The sequence below is a fragment of the Lygodium microphyllum genome, chromosome 14 (assembly GCF_053477565.2).
Source record: "Lygodium microphyllum isolate KBCC chromosome 14, Lygodium_microphyllum_v1.1.10, whole genome shotgun sequence".
In the NCBI taxonomy this organism is placed as follows: domain Eukaryota; kingdom Viridiplantae; phylum Streptophyta; class Polypodiopsida; order Schizaeales; family Lygodiaceae; genus Lygodium; species Lygodium microphyllum.
In genome coordinates this window covers 75376066-75401260 of record NC_141148.1, presented here as the reverse complement: position 1 = coordinate 75401260, position 25195 = coordinate 75376066, and the positions used below count along the sequence as shown (strand labels likewise).

At 39.9% G+C, this 25195-nt stretch overlaps 1 protein-coding gene across 3 annotated transcripts in view; it reads right to left on the bottom strand.

The window, feature by feature from the left end:
- The window catches only part of LOC148025739 (uncharacterized), a 54068-nt gene extending 46514 nt beyond the window's left edge, over positions 1–7554 (bottom strand). For all 3 annotated transcript variants that reach the window (XR_015693138.1, XR_015693139.1, XM_087692965.1), the window contains exons 1-3: positions 7396–7554; positions 6819–6884; positions 6616–6721 (exon numbers count right to left, since the gene is read on the bottom strand). Coding sequence is in view for 1 of the 3 variants with exons in the window: in XM_087692965.1 (XP_087549091.1) it covers positions 6616–6721; positions 6819–6884; positions 7396–7466 (243 nt within the window). In the remaining 2 variants the exon portion in view is untranslated. The remainder of the gene's footprint in view (positions 1–6615; positions 6722–6818; positions 6885–7395) is intronic.
- Between the last annotated feature and the right edge of the window lie 17641 nt (positions 7555–25195).

The window sequence follows — 25195 nt, the reverse complement described above, 5'->3', positions numbered from 1 at the left end:
AAAAAGTGGTTTTCTCAACAAAGTGTAGGTCTGAATTTGCTCAATTTGACAATGAATTGGGTGTGCAAAGGTCAGGACTAAGCACTGAGATTGATACACGACCAGGGCTAACGCTTCATAAAGCAGATCACATCAATTTGGAATTGAGTTTTGTAGCTAGTAGCAATGAGACCAAATTTGCACCTTTGGAGTCTGATGTCACTTTTGAAAGTCAATTGGACAAAGGATAGCGTGTATTGAAATGCATTACACTTGTTAGAGTGTGAATGGACAGATTTGTCGTGCATTTGGTCAAAGGTTGGTGATAGCAATTGAGAACACCACATTAGAAACAAGTCTAGGCTAATTCAAGGGCAAGGCACTTGAGAATCACTAACATCAAGAAAGTGTTGGTTCGTGACAAGAAGTCACTTGTGATTTGTGTAAGCTTTCAATAATGATAAAGAAATACCTAAAGGGGCACCAACCTTGGGGGCTATCGTGTGTTGTCTACTCTACGAGAGCATTCTAGCTTTCTTGTTCAATGAGTATTTTGTGTATTTGCTGATTTATTTCATGTGTGTGCAAGTTATTTTTTTAACATTGCCCTTTAGATTAGATGTACAAGCCAATTTCATGGTTCAATTGCTGGGAACCATCTTTCTAGAGGAGGTGAGCTTGTGGTTGTCTCAAGGTGCAAATGCATGCATTTTGGCTTGCTATAATTCAATTACAGCAAGGTTTATACTCACTAAAAACAATGTACAGCAAGGGGAAAATGGCAAAAGATGCCACATAAAAGTGATAATAGAAGGACCAAGAATCCCCTCCCAAAAGGCACTCAACACATGGTTTTCAGTCACCGTATGCTGAAAATGCTTAAGGACAGCAAGCAACAAATGTGACTGGTGAGCATGCAACTCAATCACACATAACTAGACAAGTGAAAGGTTCTTAGGAAGCAAATGCAATGTTCACAGCATAGTTGGCAAGTATTGTTATGCAGTTGATTCAGCAACCTCAAATTGCTAAATTTATGTAGTTTGCTCCCAATGTTAAAGGGAAAAAGGTTCCTTCACATTCTAAACAGCCAAATAAGGTTCATGGGCAATATTTTCAGCCAAAACTATTGCATATGCTAGTTGGCAAGTACTGTTATGCAGTTGATTCAGCAACCTCAAATTGCTAAATTTATGTAGTTTGCTCCCAACGTTAAAGGGAAAAAGGTTCCTTCACATTCTAAACAGCCAAATAAGGTTCATGGGCAATCTTTTCAGCCAAAAGTATTGCATATGCTGGCATCTGTAATACTAAATGTGCAAGAAACTCCAGTTCAATTGCATGATCGTCCATTAGGGAATAATATGCAGGGAAGTGTTTCAAGCTATGGGTGCTACTGTTATGAGAGTGCGCAACGGAAAGAGGAAAGTGAACACGAAGAAAAGGAGACAAAGAGAACGCAAGAGAGAGAAGGAACAATGTGACTGCAATAGCTGAAGATACAAGGCTACAATAGTCAGCCCCAATGTGCAACTCTGTGTCAATGTTGGCGCCAAACGAATGAGAAAGGCTGGCTGTTCAACGAAAGATCAATGATGGATGATAAGAGTGAGGGTAGGCTGCATATATAGGCAAAAAAGAGGAAAAACCCTAAATGTGGTCAAACCCCTTAAAAATAGTCAAAAGTACACAAAAAGAAATGTACTAACGTGCTCTCCATCGAAAGTGTCTGAAACACACAAAACGACTGACAAATACAATGTTAGAGCTCCTAATGTCCCCATCTGACTCAAATTGAGGCTCATAGGCAAGAGAACCACACCAAACACACGACTGCTAACAACCTCTAACTAGCCTTCCTCCTTGGATAGGGCGGTAAAATAACCTGATTAAGCACTATTTACAGCGATTAACAAATTCACAAAATTGAAATGCACACTTTACCATTTAATCTTGGACATCGGACACCCTATTGGCCCCAAAACTAGCGCCCCTTTCGATACTTGTTTAACTTAATTAAAGAAGAAGAAGATGTACAATGGGATTCTCCCAATCCCTTTCGGTATTCCAACTTCCCTTTTGCTGTCCAAAATGACCAGCAAGTCTTCAATTTGATTTGCCCCTTGATTCAAACAGTCAATTGGCCTTCACCTGCTTTGATGGAGATGAAAAATGCCCCCAATTCATTGATTTGCCGGTCTCTCCACTTGAATAGGCTAAAAAAAAAAAGTTTCAGCCTTGTTGAATCCAAGACTTGGAGCTTCCAATTTCTGGCACGCTTCCTGAGATTGCTGCCAAACCTTGATTTCTAGAAACCTGAAATTTTTTAGCCTCTGGTGATCTCAATGCTGCAATCTTTGGAGCAAGGCTATAGAAAGGCTAGGAGATGAGAGAGAATGCTAAGGAGAGAGAAAATTTAGACTTTCTTCGTAAAAAACTAAAGAAAATCTATCATTTACTGCTGCTGCCCTATCTCAACAGCTTGTAGATGCAAAGAACTGAAGAAAATCAGTCATTTACTGCTATGCCCTATCTCACCAATCTATAGATACTATCATCTACTCTTGATTGGACTTCTCCTGCCCCTGACTGCCTCAAAAAGTCCTCCAATGGCTGCAAATCAAACCAATAGCATCTCCTCCCTCTCTCTTACAGGCTGAATACACTAAAAATGCCTCTCTCCAACCTCGACATTTTTCAATCTTGCATGGGCATTTTTGACAAGTGGCAGCCTTCCCAAATGGTTTTTCTAGTACTATGCACAATTAAATATTAATTTTCAATCTTTAAATACTGAAAATTAATCTAATAATTATTTCGGCGCCCAAAAAAATGATCTAACTGGCCAATAATTAAATTGGCTGGGCAACTTCCATTTCTGAGTGTCTCTACACTATCTTTGACCATCAAATTGACATTAGGTACCCTTAGAAGCCACTTCTCTAGTATCACCAACTAACACTTATGGCCAAATGAATGACCTAGGCCAACAATTGGCACCAGATACCACCAAGTACCTATGTGGCATAACTTATAGCAACTTTTGCCCTTGATATCCCGTGATTTCTTGAAGGGACAAACACACCTCACATGTGCAACATTTACTTAACCATGTGATTAAAAATTAATCCACATGTTAAGTGAGGTTTTAAAAATACATGTCCTCATGACATAACCCCTCTTAGATCTTGGATATGACAGAAGGCCAAACAAGGTGCAGATCCAAGAGTGGCAAGAGTACTAATGCCAATGAAGTCCATCGATAAAAATAGCCAAACAAGGAGCAAAACCTCCTCTCAATATAAAAATTTGATCAAACGGAAGGCCACCAAAGGGCAAAGGAAATGGAGAGGCCTCAAACGAATCACTCCTAAAAACTCCAGATGGATATTGGATGAGCCAAGCCTCTAATGACCCAACTATGGGACAATAGCGAGGAGCTATCAAAGGTGCTATAAGCTACATAGAAACAACAAGGACCTAGGGCCAAGCGGCAAGGGATGGAGGCTCGATGACGAAAAAGAGAAGTAGCTGCAAAAAATAAAGGCCCAAAGTAGAGTGGAAATCCTGAAGAAACTCCACACGATCCTAAGAAGTCCCCCTTTGAAATACGAAGGGCCAAAAAATCTATAGCCACATCACCGATAGGGGAGGTACGAGGAAACCACCAAAGCAGATGATGGGGAATGGGATGGAACCTGTGGAAGAAATTATGCACAATCAAGAACGAACGCAGCTATAGAAAGCTGCCTCGAAGGGCCCTACACAAAGGAAGGGGAACGGAGCATAAATAGCCCACTCTCTAATAAACCTATCACAAAACTCGCTCCTATAGAAAAATCCTCAAAAAAGATGACCAACTCAATGAAGACAACGCACATCCTAAGTCTAGGAAGGCCAAAAACTGAGAGAAGATGGAAGCCCAAGTCAGGAATATGTAGGGCCTCTGAAATAAAGCTCAATGGATGGTTACACAATAGAGGCAAAGTGCCCACGCCACTGACATGCACCGAAGAAATGTTACCAGTAGTGATGAAATCCTCAAACGGATGGAGATCCTATAACAAATCGCCTTCAAGAGTCATAGGACTCCAAGCACCACTATCAATGAGCCAAGGCTGCTCAAAAGATGAGACAGTCGAAGGCGGCTCCTCCACTTAGTAAATGTGTAGAAGCACTAACTCAGTGATAATAGCAGGTGACAAAGTAGAGGCAAACAAAGGCTCCCCTATAGATCCACCCTTCACTCCCGAACGAAGGTGAGGGTATATCCTCCAGCACTGCTCCTTGGGATGCGAGGTCTGCCCGCAATGAGGACACGTGGGATATTCTCTACGCTTCCCCACAAAATATGTATCAAAGTTGGAAGATGACTCCAATTGTTTGGGGTGTCCTACACCTGTAGATAAACCTGCGTAAGCACGGCCATGTGCACAAGCTCCACAAGAATCTGGCTCATTGTGACACATCCTACTCGAGCACCAATGGGACTAGCTTCTCCCAAGTGAGTGTCTCCCAGCTACGAGAAGTAAGAAGGCTAGTGTAGAACACATCATATGTCGCTGACGGAACATATGAGAGAAGAGTCACAACGAGGTCCTCCAAAGAAATGTTTGAACCAAGGAATGAAAGCTCGTCTCAAATCTTCTCCACCCGATGGATGTGACCCTTATCATAGGGGAATCTGCAACAGAGAGCTATCGAAGCTTCAACTCAAGAGATAAGCGATGCCCAAGCATCTAGATCTAGAAGAGAGATGCCAATCTCCTCCAAATCTCTACAGCAGTACAAGTATGTCTCACATGCATGAGCTCAGATCTGTACAACTCAATAAGATAAAAGAGCGGACTCTGGCATTCAACCAATCCCATGAAGCTATCGAATCTGCAATCACACCATCATGAGGATCCACGATAGGTCGAGGAATAAGAACAGAAACAAAATCCCAAAGGTCACAGTCATCAAGAAGAGACTCCATGTGGCATGACCATAGAGGATAGTTCATCCCATCCAACTTGTCGTATGCGGAGAGAGAGGGAAGGACCGGTACCTACTTAGGAGATGCCATCAATGCCAATCAAGGACTAGAAGCCTCAGAAGAATATAACAGGAAATAGTAATAAGATTATGGTCAGTTTGAAAGATCCCAAACCACATGATCCCCCATAGCGTACACATCGGCCATAGATAACTTGTATACAAGATCCTAAATTGGCATGGTACATCACATGCAAACCGAGATATTTGGCAATACTTCTAAAGTTTCTAGTATGCTTGGTGCCCCAATTCCAATGCCTAGCATGCAAACTAGGATATTTGGAAACATTTCTCAAGTTTCTAGTATGTTTGGTGCCCATGGAATTGGGATTGTTCAAAAGATTGTTGTGCTAATCAGAGTGGTATACCAACCAGTGCGCCATTTTTGCAATCACCTATTTATGATAATTTGGCACCAAAGACCTATAAAATTTGATACTTTCATTGCCAATCATTCAACAATTTGATGCAATTATTCTAGGGATAACTTCACTATTTCATTTTAAGTGCAAAAAGCCATGACTTTCCTTGAAGGCAATGTCTTGCAACGGTGGACCCCTCTTCTAATGCAAGGTAAGGTTCCATTCACTAGGGTCCAATTCAAGCAAATACATGCTTTAGCTTGGTTAACAAGCACTTTTGAGGTCAATGCTATGACTACTTGTAATAAACTAGGTGCTTCATAGTGTGCCCCTTTGAAAGACTATAATAAGAAGTTTTGGAAAGCACCATTGTCAATCCCTTCATATGGATCCTGAGCAAAGCCAACATGTCTCAACTAATAGAAATACTGCATACAAAGAAAGCTATTTGCTATGTTGTAAGTCTTTTCACCTCAAAAATGCTAAGACAGATTCAAAGAACAAGACAATAAGGTTTTAAGCCTAATAAAGCCTCGTCTACTACTAAAAAGAGGAAGATCAGCCATCCAAAGCTTGGAAAGAGTTTCAAAAAGATCTAGGTAGGAAACAAATTCCTTACAAATTTCTTACAATACTGATTTTTTGCATACATCTAGAAAAGGTGTCCTTTATAAAGCTAAACCATGAAAAAATGTCAACCAGTGATAAACAAACTTCCAAAACATATGAAGTGAGTACTAGAGTCTAGACAACAAACACTAGAGCCAATGTTTCTTCTAACACAATTTACTGAATCCTAGCGAAGACTAAAAAACCCATTATAGGTTTCCTAAAGTTCTACAATTATTTAGCCTTGGGTGGATAAGAAACATATCATCACTTTACATATTAAAGATGTTGTCCCGTTTTCGATAGTGTCCATAACAATAGGGAATGTTCATTCTCAAACTTCCTGTTCCCATTTTCTATCTCTTGTTACTATGGTTCAAGGAATTCATGCTTGTTTTCATTCATGTATGTACGCATGCATGTTGACACAACATAAAATTTGCTAGATAAAACAAAACAACAACAAAAGTGAAAAAGCATAGAAAATATGTCTAGTCTTGAGAATTCATCTATACATTGTTTGTCTCAATCTGAGGTGTGATACAAACAAAAAGTGGTTTTTTTAATTGAACTTTCACAAATATGAAAAAAAAACAAACGAAGAAGTTCCAAATATGGCTGAAACTACCTTATTTTGAATGGAAAAATTGATGAAATTTGTGTCAACAAGTACATGATATGGTGGGCCCAAGGCAGTATTGTATTTGAAGAAAAGTGCTGATGATACATTCGGTCTGCACTTAGAGTAGATTTCAGGGTTAGAAAAAAGGTCGTTTCACTGCTACATAGAGAAAGTTATAGGCTAGGTACGTGTAAGCATAACAAGCTTACATATTTCTCGGAAGCTTTTCCTTGGCCGGATCCTTCGTGCCAACATTCAAAACATCTTGTTTGTAACTACAAAGAAAAGGATGTATTTTTCATCAATAGTTAGGAGGATGCTTGCAAACAATATGAATAGGTATATATTAGATGAAACAACTGAAAAGGCATAGAATGGCACGACTTTGCATACACAATGGTAGTCCAAATTGTCTGTAACCGAAGAAACCCATGAAGTGAGATGATTTTATGCACAAAACATGGTGATTCATCAGTATATGCAGCTGAGATGGACAAGGTGATCTAATAGATGCTGCTGCTCTATATCCTGATACATTTGGTGCTCCGCATTATCTTGAACTAATCCAAGAAAGCAAAACATGTTTCTGCTTCCTGACAAGCCATGAAGTATGAAGAAGGGAAAGGCGAGATATAGCAGCCTTTATGAATGTTGTCCGATGCTGCTGGACAAACTTTTCAGGTGAAGTTTTGTTCGAGAAAACAGGTGAAGTTTTCTGAGAGGAAATATGAACGCTAAAGATGTTGCTGTTGCCGGTTGAAGCGCGTGAGGGGTGTGGAAGCTCACCTGCGGAGGCTTGCAGGCGTAAGCATGCGTTTTATCTGAGCGAATTTCCTTGTCTTCTTAGCTTTGCCCATGGTGTCCTTCAGCCGTTTCACGGAGAGATCCTTGACGAGCCCTACTTGATGTGAGGGGAGATGGGGTTGGTCATGGTACCCCTTATTAGAGATTTCAGTATACAAGAATGCAAACAAAAACTAGTAATTAAACGGCTAGGCTAATTACAAACTAATGAAACTAAATTATACCAAAACACTCTAATTAATTTACTAACTATTAATAACTAAATACTTTGATTAATTTATTAACTACTATTTATTAATTATGAACTAACGAAACAATGAACTAAACTATTATAATAGAATACTCTAGTTAAATTACTAATTACTAGTTATTATTAATTACTAACAAATTAACTCTAATTAATTTACCAATGAATAATTAACTTACTACTATTTACTAATTAATTAATTAAAACTACTAGCTAATGAATTAACTCTAATCGATTTAGAAGTAATTACTAATGCTAATTAATTAGTAATCACAATTGAGCTCACTAACAACATACAAACTAACTCATTAATTTGATATTAATTCTCATTAATTAATCAATACTACTAATGACACCATATAATCATTGCTAGTGTGGCAATTTAACAATCTAACTAACAAACAAATTAATTAGTAACTAACATCACAACTATTTAGTATCAATTAATTAACTATTAGGGTAGGTAGTAAATAACATTGCAACTATTAAGTAGTAAGTAACATCGCAATTTAATAACTAACATACTTATGTCGATTAGTAACTAATGTTGATTACTACATCACAATTTAACATTGATTAGTAACTAACATCGCACATTGCAATTTACTACTAACTAATAACTAATAAAATTGACATTGCTAACTAATAACTAATAGCTAACATTGTATCACAATTTCACTTATAAATATGAACTAGCATACATAGCTAACTAGCATCACATCATAATTCTACAACTAACACACATCGCAATTTTGCAACATCAAAAACTAACATCACAATTTCATCTCACCGAGCAAACTCACAACCCAAAACTTGAAAAACTAACAACCTCACCTGTGGTAATAACAACCTCTTCTCAACTTTCAACCCAAAACTTGAAAAACTAACAACCTCACCTGTGGTAATAACAACCTCTTCTCAACTTTCTTCACCTTCTTGTGCTTCTCATGATATGTGTGCTTTCGTCCTCTTTCATTTGATGTGCCCGCAATCCGCTTTTGAAGGTGTTTACTTTTTTACTTTTTGAAAAAATATTTGATAAAAATTTCATTTTTCAGTAGTTTTTAAATTACAAGCAAGGAGATAAAATATAAAAAAGAAATGATCATTAGATGCGCGCGTAAAAAAATATGTAATTTTTAGGAGACTTTATCGTTTATATTTTTTAGAGATTTGAATATATGAGTATATCCATTACATTTATGTTTTTATGTTTATATTTATATCCATATCTATACTTCTATATCTTGAAATAAATACCGAGCCTATATCAAGTCCTACATGGAACCATTTAGTGCTCCCAAACCCTAACTTTTTTATGAATTATGTAGGAGATTCGTGTCAGAAGAAGAATGATCTCCAACGTTACATTTTTTCTCCTTTTCTTCAAACAAATTATTAAACATAAATTGGTAGTTACTTGGGAAACATGAAGGGAAGGGCTCCTTTTCTATTTTTCATTGGCTCTTCTCTCTCTAGCCAACAACCTTTTGCCATTGGCTTCTTTCCCACTCTAATCAACTAATCAATGGCCTTCTCATGTGAAATTAAACTCATTTTCAACTTTCCATTAGCTTTAGCTTCTCTCTCTCTCTCTCTCTCTCTCTCTCTCTCTCTCTCTCTCTCTCTCTCTCTCTCTCTCTCTCTCTCTCTCTCTCTCTCTCTCTCTCTCTCTCTCTCTCTCTCTCTCTCTCTCTCTCTCTCTCTCTCAACTATTAAACAGCCTAGTGAGGGTGTGCTTCACAGCCATGGTGAGGGAGTGCTCCCAAAATGTTTGATGGCATGCCAATGGACAAGACCAAGGAAGAGGGGAAATGACTCTAGTTATGTTGTGGTGGTCACCTTTCCTTGTCAATGGTGAACCCTCTCTCATACTAGTTCTACATGCAAAGGAATGCAATATATGGTTGCTATGGCACTTGACACTTGCCTATACTACCGCCCTCCTTGCAAGCTACCGTGAGGTGTGGCACTAATGTAGGGAGTATGGGGGTTGGTTGGAATTCCTCAATTGTTTGCACATCATTTGACATGGATAAGATTTTCAACATGGACCTTCCCATGCATTTTGAGCTTGCTTGAATACAGTCTTCCTTTTTGTAATTTCATGTTAACTTTGGATGCATGTAGATGATTTAGAGTAAGATTTATGGTCCATGCATTAGTCATCTCAACCTTTAGACAACCAGTTGTAGAGGACATTGTTAGCAACATGACAATTTAGGATAATTATGGTTTGACAAGGGCTTTATAATTGGCCTACATGGTGTTGTAGGTCATCACAAGTAATGGATAATGGTTGAAATCAATAAGAAAGTTGAATCTAGTGTGAGGTAAGAGTGAATTACTTTCTATCTTGACATGCAAGGGTATGTGTGTACAATAGGTAAGTTGTGACCATTGAGAGGTAGGTACTTGCATGGGCATGTTGGGGGAAAGTTGTATATGGAATGGAACATGCATTGTCTTAAATGAGAGAGAGGAGGCAATTGTCTGTCTCTTTAAAGCAAATGTTTTATTTTGTTTGTTTATTGTGTAGGCAAACTCCTCAAATATGGGCACATTAATTGAGTGTATTTGGGGTTCAACCCTCCCCCCTTGAGTTTATCTTACTTTTTCAATTCTGATGCGATCCAACATACTCATGATAGACAATTGTAGTTGTCTAGATAACAACCATGGAGTTTGATGCATATATTATTGATGATGAGCTTGATGCATGTACTATTGATAAGTTGGCAAAACTTTGTTAATTTGCATCATATCAAGTTTTGTGCCTATGCATGTGTACATGTAACTTATTGGATTTCAAGCTCAACCCTCTTTTATTCCATATAGATACACACTCGTAGCTTGATGTTGCATATAGACTTCAATTTGCACAACTTTTGAAATAAGACCCTTGATTGTCTGTGGGGCTGAATTGAGATGTAGGTTTCCTTTTTTTTTTTTAACTAAGGTGTAGGGGCAAGGTGTTCTAGCATTCTAGGCATATTACAAATTGATTAAAGTCCTGGTAAAGTTGATACTACTTCCAAGTATCAACTCTTGCAACTAATGCTTGTGTTTGCAATAGTACATTATGTAGATGGTAGAATAAATCATAATAACATTTAGTAAAGATGCCATAAAATTAAGTCGTAACAATATGTTGGCATTATAATATAAGGTATTTGGATAGATTGTTAGATACAAGGGTTGTGCTGGTGGGGGGAGAGAGAGAGAGAGAGAGAGAGAGAGAGAGAGAGAGAGAGTGTGTGTGTGTGTGTGTGTGTGTGTGTGTGTGTTATATACAAAAAAGCATCAATATGGGATTTTAAACAAGCTTTTGACAATGAAAATTTTAGGAATTATAGGGAAGAAGAGGAAATTACAGCTGTCTCACGACCTAGCAATAAACTTAACAATAACAAAATGGAAGTTCGTGCAAAAAAAAAACTTGTTTATAGAAATTAACTTGTGACAATTTACAAACGTTGTAGACCCAATAATAGCATATTACAATATGAGAAAAAGTGAAGTCTTGTACCTGTATCATTACAAAAGAAGTGGGTGAGCAATATGACTTCTAGTGCATATTACAAGTGTCATAGACCCACCTAGTTGCTATCCATGTCAATTCATACGGATTCTTACCTTATTGGCATCTCTGAGTAGCCCTCGACGATGATTTTAGTGGCCCATCAAGAGATATTCATAAGTGGTATTCTCCATTACTCTTTAGAAAAATGACATAGGTTTTGTCACCTAGGTTTGCTTGAGTCCACTACCCACAAGGATCAGCTTGAATCCAAGTTCTTATAGTAGACTAAGGTCACCTATTAGTTCATCTAGCATCAGTCTTTGAGCTTCGCTTTGCACTACATCACCCAAACTAAAGTTGACCAGTGTCACATTTGATTCAAAGAAAGTAAGAAATGAGGGGGAATGTAGTACATCAACCCCTCTACCCATAGAGTATAGTCTCATTCCAATCCCCTAAAAGATACAGAGTCAGGTTCTTATTTAACCTTCTAATTAGATCAATGAGTGATTCCTAAATGTTCTTACTTGAAAAAAGCTCTTGGCTTGTCGAGACCACCTTGAAAGACCCATCAAGTATCTCACCGTTCCGCTTCTCTCTTTGGATCTTCTTTAGTCGTCTAATTACCTACCACACTTATGTTTCAAGACATAAAGGTAGTTTCCCTAATTAACCTTTCAAGTCATTGGGTTCTTCACATAATTTATATCACAACACTCAAATAGGATAAAATAGTCATTTGTTAAGTAGCTCCAAACAATTCCTCTATTCATCTTCTTATTAAGGTTTCTTCTCGTGCCCATATAGGAGTATTAGAATTTCTCCATCCGCCCATGTGGAGTAACAACTCGAAGATTCGATCCCACCAAGGTTCCACCCTTAAAAAATATTAGAACTTCCCATGAATACCATCTTAGGTCATGTAGGGGTTAAGTAGTTCCTAGGTGCATAACAAATTTACTAGCCAAAGCCCCACTAGCACCCTTCCCACCTCCTACCTAACATCCTCCCTACAAAAAGATCTCTCGCAATCGTGACCAATCCAAGCTCTTCGAAGTGGTATAATCATCCCCCTTGATGTAGGTTCCGCAAGTAGCCTTAGGGGAGGTCTAGTGCCATCCTTCCGTTTAATCTTTTTAGAATACACAACGAAGGCAACTTGTCCTCATCGTCAACTAGGAAAATATTCATTTTCCATAACATCAATCCAAACAATCACTTTGAAGATCCCATAAGAAGTAACTAACTTTTCTTGGCTAGGAAGGCCATCTCCTTCCAAAACAATAAACCTTTTCTTAAAAAGACAGATTCAACAAACCAAAACAGTGTCCCTCAATACTTTGCAAAACAATATATAATCCAAAATAACTTATTCTTCCTTAGAGTGCAATCACATAAAGTGATACATGTCACTCTCCCTAGTACTTAGGTGGGAAGGAGCCATCAATAGTCTATGACAAGGTGGCAGAATGGTGAAAAAAAAGGGGGTATTTATTTGTACACATGATTGAGGAGGATTGTCGAGGTGATAAAAAGAGGGGTAGGGGGGGTATAGGGTACCCAAGGTTATTTAAAAAAAGAGGGGGGACGGGGTAGTACATGTAGTAGAAATTAGCACAAGAAGGGTTTGGGTCACAGTAGTGGTGTGTATTACATAGGACTATGTAGGTTATGGGAGAGGCATAGGGAATGGACAAGATATAGGAAGGAAGAGATTGTATCTACATGCGTAGAGCTTACTTGTATGACAAAGGTGACAACAATAATTGTGGTGTTACATAAAACTTGGCATAAATAAGGATAGTGTAGCTATTACTAGAGGAAGCTATAGCTATGAACATTAATATTGAGAAGAGTGGGTGAGTGTATGTCCTAAGATAAGAGAGTGTTACCAATGTATTAAATTATCAAGGAAGGTTATCATTAAAATTAGTAGGGTACAATTATTTTATCTGAAGTAGCTTGAGTGAGATGCATATAGATAGCAATGAACATGTAAAAAAATATAGATCAAAGAAATAAGGCTAACAATGTAATTATTTTATACATGAATTGTATATTTACCAATGCTAATTATAGTGACAAGTTAATTAATACATGATATAATAATGAGGTGGAAATATTGGTATGACAAAGAGGTGACCACTATGCTTGTGTTAATAATATTATATTGGAAAATTTTGATTATTTTCAGTAGGAGTAACTTGTATGAAATTTAAGACAAGACAGATTAGAATGTGTGAGTACACATGTAAAGATAAGAGAGAGTCGCCAAGATATTAAGTTATAATTATTACACACTTTATTAAATCCACACGTAGGGAATACATATAAGGGAGAAGATTCTAACAGCACGGGACTTGAGAGAGAGAGATGTACTAATAGAGATTATATTATGTGCAACAATCTTATGTTTTATTAAATTATCATTACCAATAGATAGTATATAGCATTCCTCAAAGAAAACATATGTTTTCAATTTAGAAAGGACAATTATCAAGAAAGTAAGGGTTTTAATTATTGTGGCTATTAAAACAAACCTTGGATATAGGAGCAATCTTACTCTATAGTCCTTCATAGAAGATGCATCAATCAAGGCCACCACCATACCTAAACCATCCAATCATGAAAATTGGCCTTGATCTGTACATATGCATGACCATGATAGGGGTTTGGATTTTGGTCGTGTAATATCCATCGAATCAACCTAATAAGGCTAAGAGTTTTTATTTGTCAAGTCTAATGAGGGGATATTCTTTGGTAATTGTAGAGGCAATGAGCTGCTAAAGACATGATTTGGTAAATCCATTATTTGTGAAGTTCTTAACAAGTAAGCATAGGCTTTCATATGTAGCGTTTGAAAGGTGGAGTGAAAGTGGAAGCAAGAGCTATAAAGGATCAATCAACAAGAGAGAGTCCGATGTGTGGAAACTCCAACACTCACCACAATGTGTGACTTGCCTTCCCTTATTCTATTGCCACTAAAAGAATAAAGAATAGAGTGATAGTGATGGGCAACTAGTACCTGTAATGTATAGGTGTGTGGCTATAATATACAAGTAAATGTAGGTGACTAGGCACATGGAGCCTTTAAGCCTCCAACAAACTCCCACTCAAAGACAAATGTGCTCAAGTGTAGAGAAAACAATATAAAAAAAGAGACAAAGTACAAAGTGTACATAAAAGTATAACAATATGAGGAAGAGACATCATCTCGTCTTGTACCCATCATCTTTTTAAGAAAGGCATAATGTTCCACTAGGAGACTTTTATTGAGTAGATTTGTAGGATTCATATCTGTAGCGATCTTATAAGCTCAATGGACTTGTCCTTTATCACCTCTCTGATGAGGTGATAGTGCACCTCAATGTGCTTTATCTTCACATGAAAGACCGAATTACAAGCCAACTAAATGACACTCAATGAATCCGAATCTAGTGTAGGAGTCAAGATACCAAGATTTGCAACAAGATAGCTTAACCATAGGGCCTCCTTGCAAGCCTTGATGGCTGTAATGTACTTAGCCTTGGTAGTAGGAAAGACCGTGCATTTTTGCACCTTGGACATCTAAGAGATAGCACCTCTAGCAAAGTAAAGACATACTTAGAGGCGAACTTCCTATTGTCGACATGTCTTGCATAATCTAAATCAATGTAATCCACAATTCTTGTATCCTAGCTACCATAACAAATACACATATCTATAGTGCCTTCAACGTATTTCATGATACCCTTCACAACATCTCAAAGTCTCTTGCCAGGTATAGCCATATAATGTGCCACAAATTCCACTACAAATGCTATGTCATGTGAAGTGGTTATCATGGCATACATCAAATTTCCCACTATGGATGCATACGGAACCTTGGTCATCTCGGACCTCTCATCATCTGACTAATGACAATTTGCTCGACTAGCCTTCACATACCATCCTCTACATATGAAACCCCTTATATGTACTATGTGAATGTACTGCTTCTAGGACAAGTAGAAAAGTCCCTTGCAGCGATTGCGCGTAGTGCATATACCAAGTACGTGTGAGGCTTGCCCCATATACTTCATCTCAAAGCTCTTAATGAGTCTAGTCTTTCAAGTGTTTAACTCAACATTAGCACTTCTAGCAATAAGCATGTTATCAACATAAAGTAGCAAGATAATAAGGTTACCATCACAGGTCTTCTTCATGTATAAACATGGATCCATAGCACTATGGGAATATCCTTGTGAATGCATGAAAGCACCAAACTTACAATACCATTCTCTAGGTGCCTACCTAAATCCATAAAGTCTCTTCTTTAATTTCCACACTAGGTGTTCCTTGCCTTTTTCCACAAACCCCTTAAGCTACTACAGATAGATATCCTCATGTAGGTCCTATGTGAAAAAGTCGTCTTAATATCCATCTAACACAGATCCAAATCCAATTGAGCAACCATGCTAACACTAAGTGTATGGTTGTCATCTCGATCACATGAGAGAATATCTTATCAAAATCAACTCCCTTTTCCTACTTAAAACTCTTACCAATGAAGCTGGCCTTATATGCTAGCTTAGGGTGACCAGGGGGTTCTCTTCAGCTTATGCATGTACTTACATGGCAATACATGCTTTCCATTAGGCAAGGAAACTAAGTCCCATATATAATTTTTTTGTAGCAAATCAAACTCAGACTGTATGGCCCTATCCCAAGAATGAGAACTACCTTTGCAGATAGTGTCCTCATAGTAAGTGGCTCGACAAGGTCTATTATCATGACATAATCCATTGCGGGCTCATAACGATCAAGATAACGTGAAGCTCTAGTGGCATATCTCAAGATTGGCTATGGGGCATGTATGGCTTATCCTCTCTATTCAACATCATGATCCTGTACAATAGGAAGATCCTAGGCCACTACATTCTTAGTAGTTGCAACTAGCTATCTCACTGGGCTATCTATATTGTAACACAAGGCTCCTCTCAAAAGGTCACCCCTTATGTACCTCAATCACTTGCTTTGGTCTCGTATGCATCTTTTTCTCATGGAAAATAACATCATTGTTGTGTATAACCTTTTGAGCATGTGGATCCTCAAGATGATAGCCCATCTCACTTGCATCACCATTTCCAATACAAATGCATTTGACAAACTTTGAATCCAACTTATTGGACTTGTCTTTGGGAATATGGTAGAAAGCCTCACATCTAAAGACTCACAAGTATGCATATGAGGGAGGTTTACTACAATATGTCTCTTTTGCAACTTTGACAACCACCAAGAGTAATGCATGAGGATTTATTAATGAGATATATGGCAGTAGTAATTGCCTCGATCCAAAAGTGCTAGAGTAAGCATGCTTGATTAAGCATACTACAAACTCTGTCTTGAATAGTCCTATTCATGCACACTGCAACACCATTCTAGGGTGGGGGATATGGGGCAATCAGCTAACTCTTAATACCCCTCCCATCACAAAGCTACTCAAAAGCCTTAGAACCATATTCACCCCCATTGTTAGTCCATAGGCCTATATTCAGACAAGTTCTCAACCATGGCGAGAAAGCACTAAAACGTAGGCAAAACATCCAATTTCTACTTAATATGTTAGGCCCAAGCCTTATGCAAATAATCATCTATGAATGTAGCAAAGTACTTCGTGCCACTCAAGGAGGGTTGACTGGGCATGAAACCACAACAGCCAAAGGCTCACCCACGTGTGTAAAACCAAACTTCTTATGTGAGTTATGAGTCTACGTACCATATAAACAATCATCACATGAATCAAAGGGCGAGAGATACTACAAATGAACAGCCAAAGGCTCACCCACATGTGTAAAAACAAACTTCTTATGCGAGTTATGAGTCTACGTACCATATAAACAATGATCACATGAATCAAAGCATGAATAATCAAAGGGCGAGAGATACTACAAATAGGTCAATACTTTAATTCCTTTCAAAGATATGCGTCGAAGGCGATGATGCCATAAAGATACATGTGGAAGATTAGTCATCGCCAAAGCATGGTTAAGAGACCCAGAGATAAGCAAAAGATAAAGGCTGCCAACCTTGGCATCTCTAGCAAAAACAAGATTGCCACATGTGATCTTCCATGAAGAATCACCAAAAGATACATACTACCTATCATCATCCAATTGTCTAGTTGAAATAAGGCTTTTATTCAAAGCTAGGACATGACATGCATCATGAAGCACAAAAGGACCACTAGTACCAAATTATAGTCTAACATCACATATGCCAATTATATCCAATGTAGTGTCATCTCCTAATCTAACATAACTTGTAACAATACGATAGCTATAAAACTAATGCGGATGTGGGGTAGCACGGAATGAAGCCCCTAAATCAAGAAGTGATACTACGGGTAAGATGATGGAGCATTGATCAACTAAGTAGTATCAAGTGATGAAGAAGTTGACGTAACATTGAGATATAGCTACTTAAACAAAGAGAGTATGATAGTAGACTTGCATAACTTATCAAGTTCATTTCAATAATCTCTATCCCAATTTTTTGATTTTATGCCCTTGGTTTTCAATGGCCTAATCTGCTACTTCTACACCAATGCCTACCATATTTGCACCATCCAACATTGGAAGTTATTATCATCTAATTTTTCAATGTTGACAATAGAACTTTCATTTGATGCATTGAAGTCCTTGTCATTAAATCTATGAATAAATTCAAAGTACAAGGATAGGAGCTGCTATAATTATAACAAAATAGCCCCAAAACTAAGCCAAAGGGAGGGACAAGTGGTGGGCATATATATGCCCACAAATAGTAGGCAGCAGAGTGCTCAAACAAGGTGTCGTACTCAAAGAAATTGCCCATAAATAGTATTCATCATTGTTGTCTATAAAATTGCAGTAAATGACCATACATTTGTAGGCAAATGACTAATTGAGTAAGCTCCCACTGCTAGGAATATGCAGGTAGCAACTGGATATATAGAATGCAATCAGCAATATAGCAACCAAGTACCAATAACTATCAAGACATACATGGTGTTAGATACATAGATGCAGACAACCAATGCATATCAAGCATCCACCTTTAACAAACCACTAACAATTATAGCTATAGGGTATCCAAGTGCTTAAAACTAAATCAGTCTGCAAGAGTCAATATCTGTAAGAGCAATGCACACATAGACCAATTGAGCATGTACATAAGCAAGAGACTCCAACTATCTCTAAAAAAGCAAGCTCTGTAAGAAAAGTATAAGTATCTTCCATTGGAAGTGAATCTGGGATGTCCAAGAGCTAGCAAAGCTCAATACATAATGCTCATAATATCGGGCTGTACATCTAATATGTCTTAACTTGCAATTGAAGAATCCTTGAAGCAAATGTTGAGTTCGCAAATACATCCAACAAAGCTCAAATATGAAGCTCAGAGTGCATAATAAGCATATTCAGACACATATATTAATGCCAAGCATCCATATAAGCATGTATGATCCTTGAATCACTTGTAGGCATTCAAAGCATATAGCTTCACTATTGTATGGTTGTTGTCCAAATTGCATTACAGCAATAAACCCTGCTAAAACTGAGCTAAGTGAGCTCTATCCAATCCAAATAGCATCTTCAAGCATTTAGATAACATCTTAGCATCGAGATAGCATCCTCGAAGCATTACATAAGTATTATCTAGTCCAAAGGGTCTTGTTTATCACAGTGTACAGCAAATTGTTTCAAAGAGTAGGTCAATGGCTGACCAATCCCACTCCAAATGATCTCCTAAACCAAGTCTCTGATATCATAGAGTAGTGCCGAGGGTTTGTGCTAGGAGCAATAGGAAATGATCAGGCACAATTATAGTAGATGAAGGGGGCTATTTTTGCAGTCGCAGTCCACACTAATCTTGCTAGGGCTATGGTAGTAGTAGCTAATGATTAGGAGCAATTGTAGTAAATGAAGGACAAAGGGTTATTTTTGCAAGCGTAGTCTACATTAATCTTGATGAGGCTATGGTAGTAGTAACTAGTGGTCGTGGTAGGGCCTCAAGCAATGCCTAAGCAACCTCCCTAAAAACCCTTGGTATAAGCCTTGATAATCCTGGAGCAAGCTAAGACTCAATACATACCTCAAAAGGATGAAGGGTGGGCTACCATTACAGCTTGAAGTGAAGCTCTTCTTCTAAAACTAAATGAAGTGATGATGATAAAGCTCCTCAAATGCCCACTTTGACACCAATTGAAAGGTGAAGTGGAAGTGGAAGCAAGAAGGGAGCAAGATCAGCTATGGAGGTTCAAGAATAAAGAGAGAGATTGGTGTGTGGGAACTCCAAGATTCACGATGTGTGACCTAGCTTCCATTATTCTATTAGTACTAAAATAATAAAGAACAGACATTGATGGGCATCCACCACCTGTAATGCATAGGCATGCAGGTACAATATACAAATAAATGTAGGCGGCTAGGTACATGTAGCCTTTAGCTCTCAACAATGTCCACATGGTTATTAGAGTAGAGTGTAGGTTAAATAAAGGAGATAATAACCTTGTGGGACCACCCAGAGAGGCAATTACTTGATGTAGACACCTATTGTTGGTGAAGGGAAATTTTTTCATAAGATTTTATTAGGGTGAGATCATTAGCACAAGAGAGTTCCATATTCAAAAAGGTGATAGCAAGTGAGATAAAGTGGCTCATTTCCAATAAAGCAAGGGAATTATCAAAGCAGTCAAATTCAAGTGCAATACCTTTATAAAGAGTGAATATAGAATTTGGATAACTACTAATAATTATGGTAGGGCTAGGTACATTGATCAAAATGGCATCATCATATACCAAAAGGGGTGGGTAAAATGCTCGAGTATGTCATATCTACCAAGAGAGGCCAAGATTTTATGGAAGTTGTATTGAAAGCAAGCTAGAAAGAGATTACACCATAATGGTGAGTAGCTAAAGCCCATAGTAATACATTTATTTGTCTTTTAATGGTACCATCTAGTGTGATAAAGGTGCTATTAATGATCCAAGAATTGAGATGTATGCAATCTTCAAGGGAAAGCGAAAGATCCTTGGAAGATTTTGTGTTTATCCAAATCCCAACCTTCTTAGAAAGAGTGACTTTTTTTGAAAATGGCAAAAGACCACTTGAAATAGTGTTAGTAATTGTGGTAAGGCCAAATTTACCATCACATGGAATGTTTCTATAACATTTTCCAATATTTGCAAGAAAAGGTACTAAATATTATAGAAGATTAATGAAAACATGTTGGTTAGAGTTAGCAATCCAAAAGGATTATATATTAAGTCTAGATAAAAGGGTTGTTTTCATATTGAGTTCAGCACACGAACCCATTATTTCAACCTTGCAAGAAGGAAGAACTTTGGCAAGTATCATGGTACATTGTAGATAGACACATTTAGATGCATTTGTAAGCTATCTAAATTTATTGTTGTGAGCCATATAGATACCCAGGGGAGTATTCATATCACAAGGTTCAAAGTCATTGCCATTGAATCTTTATTTTACTAGTGAGATTATAAGTTGTATACAAAAGAAAGAGGAGTTATTGGGGGACTTATATGAGCCCAAATTATGGAAATCATTAAGTAATGTAGAGAATGTATTAGTGTTAAACTTAGAATAATCATTGCTACTTTTAATTTTTGGGTTATATATGAGGAAGAACTTTTTAGATAACAATTCGTATCTAGCTTTAGAATGTGTAAGAATTCCTCAAATCTAGTAATTAGAGAGTCACGATCCTCTTTAACATTATAACTTTAAGAAGGGATATGATTCAACCTTTTAGATATTAGTAGCCTAAGATTTTCATGAGTAATATGTTGAAATATCAGAGTGGAAGCATGAGAGTGTGCACAAGAGGGAGAGAGAGAGCTAAAGTACAATATGAAAATCTTTCTTAGTGAGTTGTTCACAAGTACAGCTAGTACACTCTCCTCCACAGTGAGAATGACCTTTAGGTTGTTTATATAACCTCTAGATGACTAGGGTTAGGGTTTCCCCCTACCGTCCAATTCATTCACACCCAACTACCCTTATCCACCCTTGTGTACATAGGGTTCACATGCCTATCTTTCAACACCCCCTCAATGCCAGAGTGTCATTAGACTACAAGGCATGTTACTGCCCCCCTCAAACAAAATGGGATGCCTTTATAAATCAGACTACAAGAGTGCTTATAAGTTGTTAACCCCAACACGAAGAGAGCGAAAGAAAGTGGAAAAGACGCAGGGCAAAGGCGGAAAAAAGGTAGCCCGACGGAAGGAAAAAAAGAAGAAAAGGCCAAAAGCGCAAGGACAACCTTTAAAGGCCAAGGCAAACACGAAAAGGGAAAGGCGCATAAAAAGCGCACCCTAAAATCTTGTAAAAGAGTGCTGGGCTCTCACCCGTGCGATTTGTAAATATAGAAGGGTAGTGAAAAGGAAACAAGGAAGATAAAAGGACAATGGAAAACAGGGCCTAGGCTATGACCAGCTATGTAAAAAAGGGAAAAAGGGGATGACCGCCCAAAAGGGAAGTAGGGTTTTGTATATAAAGTTGAAAAGTGAATGAAGAGCTCATTCTTTGGTGTGGCAAAACTAGTTTTCTTCTTCCTCTCTTCTTCTCTCCTTCTTGCTTGTGTATGCTCTTGAGAGAGGGAGTGCGAGAGTGTGAGGGAGTGAGTGTGTGTGAGAGTGAGGAATCAAGAGGGTGAAGCTCTTCACCATCTCCTCTCCCCTTCTTCTCTTCTCTTCTCTTCTCTTCTCTTGCGCGCGCGACTATGGAGGATGGAGCTTGGAGATGGAGGAGGCTTGAGGATGCTTGAGCTAGCATCGAGAATCGTGGAGCTACCGGAGTGTGAGAGAGAGGAGGGTACTCGATTGAGCATCAAGGTAAGTTCACTGCATTTGTAGGATCAACGGCGCGTCAGCTAGGTGAGAGATAGCCATGAGAGCTCGCTTGGAATGCTTGAAACAATAAGCGGTCCGTGGGTCTTGGCAGTTGAGCGAAAGCTCCCACATTTTGGTTCTGTTGCCGGGACCAACGGATTCAAGCTCGAGCACTCACACGCCTCATATCGAGCATCGAAGTAGGGCATCCATCCTGAAACGGAGCTTGAGATAGGTAGGAAGTCGGGTGTTTTTGATCTTCAGAACAGGTAAGTATTTTGGAACAATCTGGTTATTAATGACTGGAAAACATGGAGAAATTAGTTCAGTGTTTTGCTTTCGATTCAGGATGTGTTTAGGATAGATTAGCAGTAGGAAATCACACACGAAGAGGCAGAGGGCTGCTGCTGTGAAACAGGGGGAAAACCACAGGAAACGAAAGGAAAAAATGGAGTAGATGCAAGGCAACGGCATAGGAAATGCCAGGGAAGTAACCTGTAGTGTGTAGGGCAGAACTAGCAGGGTATAAACTCTGGGAGGGTAAGAGGACCCCATTTCCAACCAACGGAGAGCGAGAAAGATAGAGAGTGAGAGAGTAAGCGAGCTGGGCAGCCGTCCGATCGACCAGAGCTAGGAGGACATCACATTCGACGACTTTCAGGTAACCGATCTCCTCCGCCCCACTTCAACTCCGTCGCGGGTTAATCGCACGACCAATATGATAATACACCTAGTGAAAATCGAGCAAATCTGTGTGCGCAACTCATCGGACCGGCGGAATTGGATGTCCGACCCAGTGTCCGATTCCCAGAATTGAACACTCGGACAACCGTCCGATCGGAACGACCCGTCCAATCACTAGGCTCGGACCAACTAGCCCGATCGAACGTGCCACGTGGCACTCGGACCAACCATCCGATTTTTAGAATCGGACACTCGGACCAATTTGTCCGACTCAACCACTCGGATCACTCGAACGCTCTGAGTCGGACCCACCCTGTTCGATTGGACGAAGTAATACATGTCACCAATCGGACCATGTCCGGTCCGATTCCCAGAATCGAACCTATCCATAATCAGACCATTAAGAATCGGATCACCCGGTCTGATCGGACAGCATAGAATCAGACCACCTAGAATCGGGCCGCCTAGAATCGGACCGCCTAGAATCGGGCCGCCTAGAATCGGACTGATTCCTCGCACACCCGCCCGTCCGATTCTTGAGAATCGGACACGCGGACCTTAAGACCCCCACTTCGCCCTGACATACCTGGTCCGATCCCCACAATCGGACCACTGGTAAATCGGACGTCCGATTCCCAGAGTCAAACCAAAACAAAACCTGACCCATCCAGGGACACACTGGGGCACTCCTCCAGCAACCCACCCCCACGTGAGCAACATGAAGTAGCATCGGACCCTGGGACCCGTAGAGCGGCCAGGACTAGAGTAGCAAAGCCTGTCAGGCCCAAAACGAGCAAGAGTGAGTAAGACGCCGGGGAATCACTCACAGCACTCTGATTGAATTTCCGCACCTGAAGAACACTTAGGAAAGCCGAAAGCCTGATTGAGCATGAGTGCACGAGGAACAACACACTCACGAGTGACCCTAAGTTAAGCGCTGCATTCAAAGAAGTTGGGGTTATATTCTAAGAGTGCAGAGTAGTCCAGGTCACAGGGTCGGATGCCTACATGGGTGATGTATGTGAGGACATCGGTGAGGAAATCACCGGAGTTGACCCGACTTGAGATGTGGAGCTCTTCTTCTGTCAGGATGCGATCGAGATAGGGGTGCCCTAAGATATGATCGTCCATGGTTCGACCTCGAAGAGTGGTTAACACTCGATACGAGGTGGGCGCGACGTATGTGGGATCATACTCGGCCGTCTTGATGGCTCGGCGTTGTTTGGTGTTGGTCATTATGTGGCATCCCTCAACTGCCCATTTTAATCGAAGAGCCTACCATTGCTTCAAGAAGGGTGATTCCGTGTCCGCCAGGTGGGACAACCTTGTTGTTTCTTGGCTAGTGAGGCCGAACGTCGTGCACGGGTCAAATGATGGGATGAGGCGTTGCTTAATGGCTTGCTCTTTGGAGACCTCGCGAGCGAGTAGCTCAGCGGCAGAGCGTGAAGCTTGTGCAAAGGCAAATTCAAAAGTCTCCCAAGAGCAAGGCATAGTGCGCACGTCAGTTGCAAGGGGTTCCGCTAATAGTCCCAAGTCCGGGCGGTCATAGCTGAGGGCCAGTGTAACAAAGGTGGCATCGAGCTGTTTGATGCAGTCCACGACATCATCCCCCGTGTCCTCGGCGAGGTCAGCGGCGGCCAGCGTTAGGAATGATTTCCGTTCATAGGAAGGCTTAAGGTCGACGGGTGGTTGGGGTTTGCTGGAGCTGGAGGTTCTGTCGGTACAGAGCTGCAGCACTGGGGGCTTGTTTGAGTCAGCAACCCGGGCGCTGGTTGGATGGATGGGTCGAGTTTGATCTTAGGGACTATGCTACTGCGGTCGGTAGGGTTGCTGAGTTGCAGGCCGGGTTGGTTGGGTGATGCCTCCTGTGGTGGTGGCCGTTGCTTGGGTCGTTGGGCGTGTGTGACGCCCGTGGGTTGACTCGCAAAGGAGTCGGATGACTGGGGTGGACTCTGCGATTCGTGGTCTTGAGGTGTCAGAGGACAAGGCCTTGTGGTTGACATAGAAGCAGGGCCCGTGTCAGTTGGGATTTTGGGGATCCACAGCGAGGCATTCCCCTCATAGTAGCCTTGTGCACGCAGGAGGATTTTAGGAACCCATATTTGTTTAATCACGCAGCGCTTGTAATAATGGCGTTTTGGTCTCCTAGGTTTAGGTTTGTAGGTGCTCCGTGGACCCGCGCGTCTAGTTCTAGGCTGGTCTCGAAGCTTCTTTGGCACCCATTGCAAGCGAGTCTGTTGGGGTTTTGCCTTGGGTTTAGCAGGCCGCGGTGCGTGGGGATCTGGGTGTAGTAAATATGCACGGCCCTCTTCCTTAGTCCTAGGTGCGGCTATTTCTATCGGTGGCCCATTGAGCGGTGCTGAGGTTACGAGGCGCTTGCTGAAAGTCGTGACAATAGCCACACTCCCGATTGTTAGGTGGATGCGTTGTAACTCATAATCAACATTGCAACGGGTCTGCTTTTTAAAAGGTCGC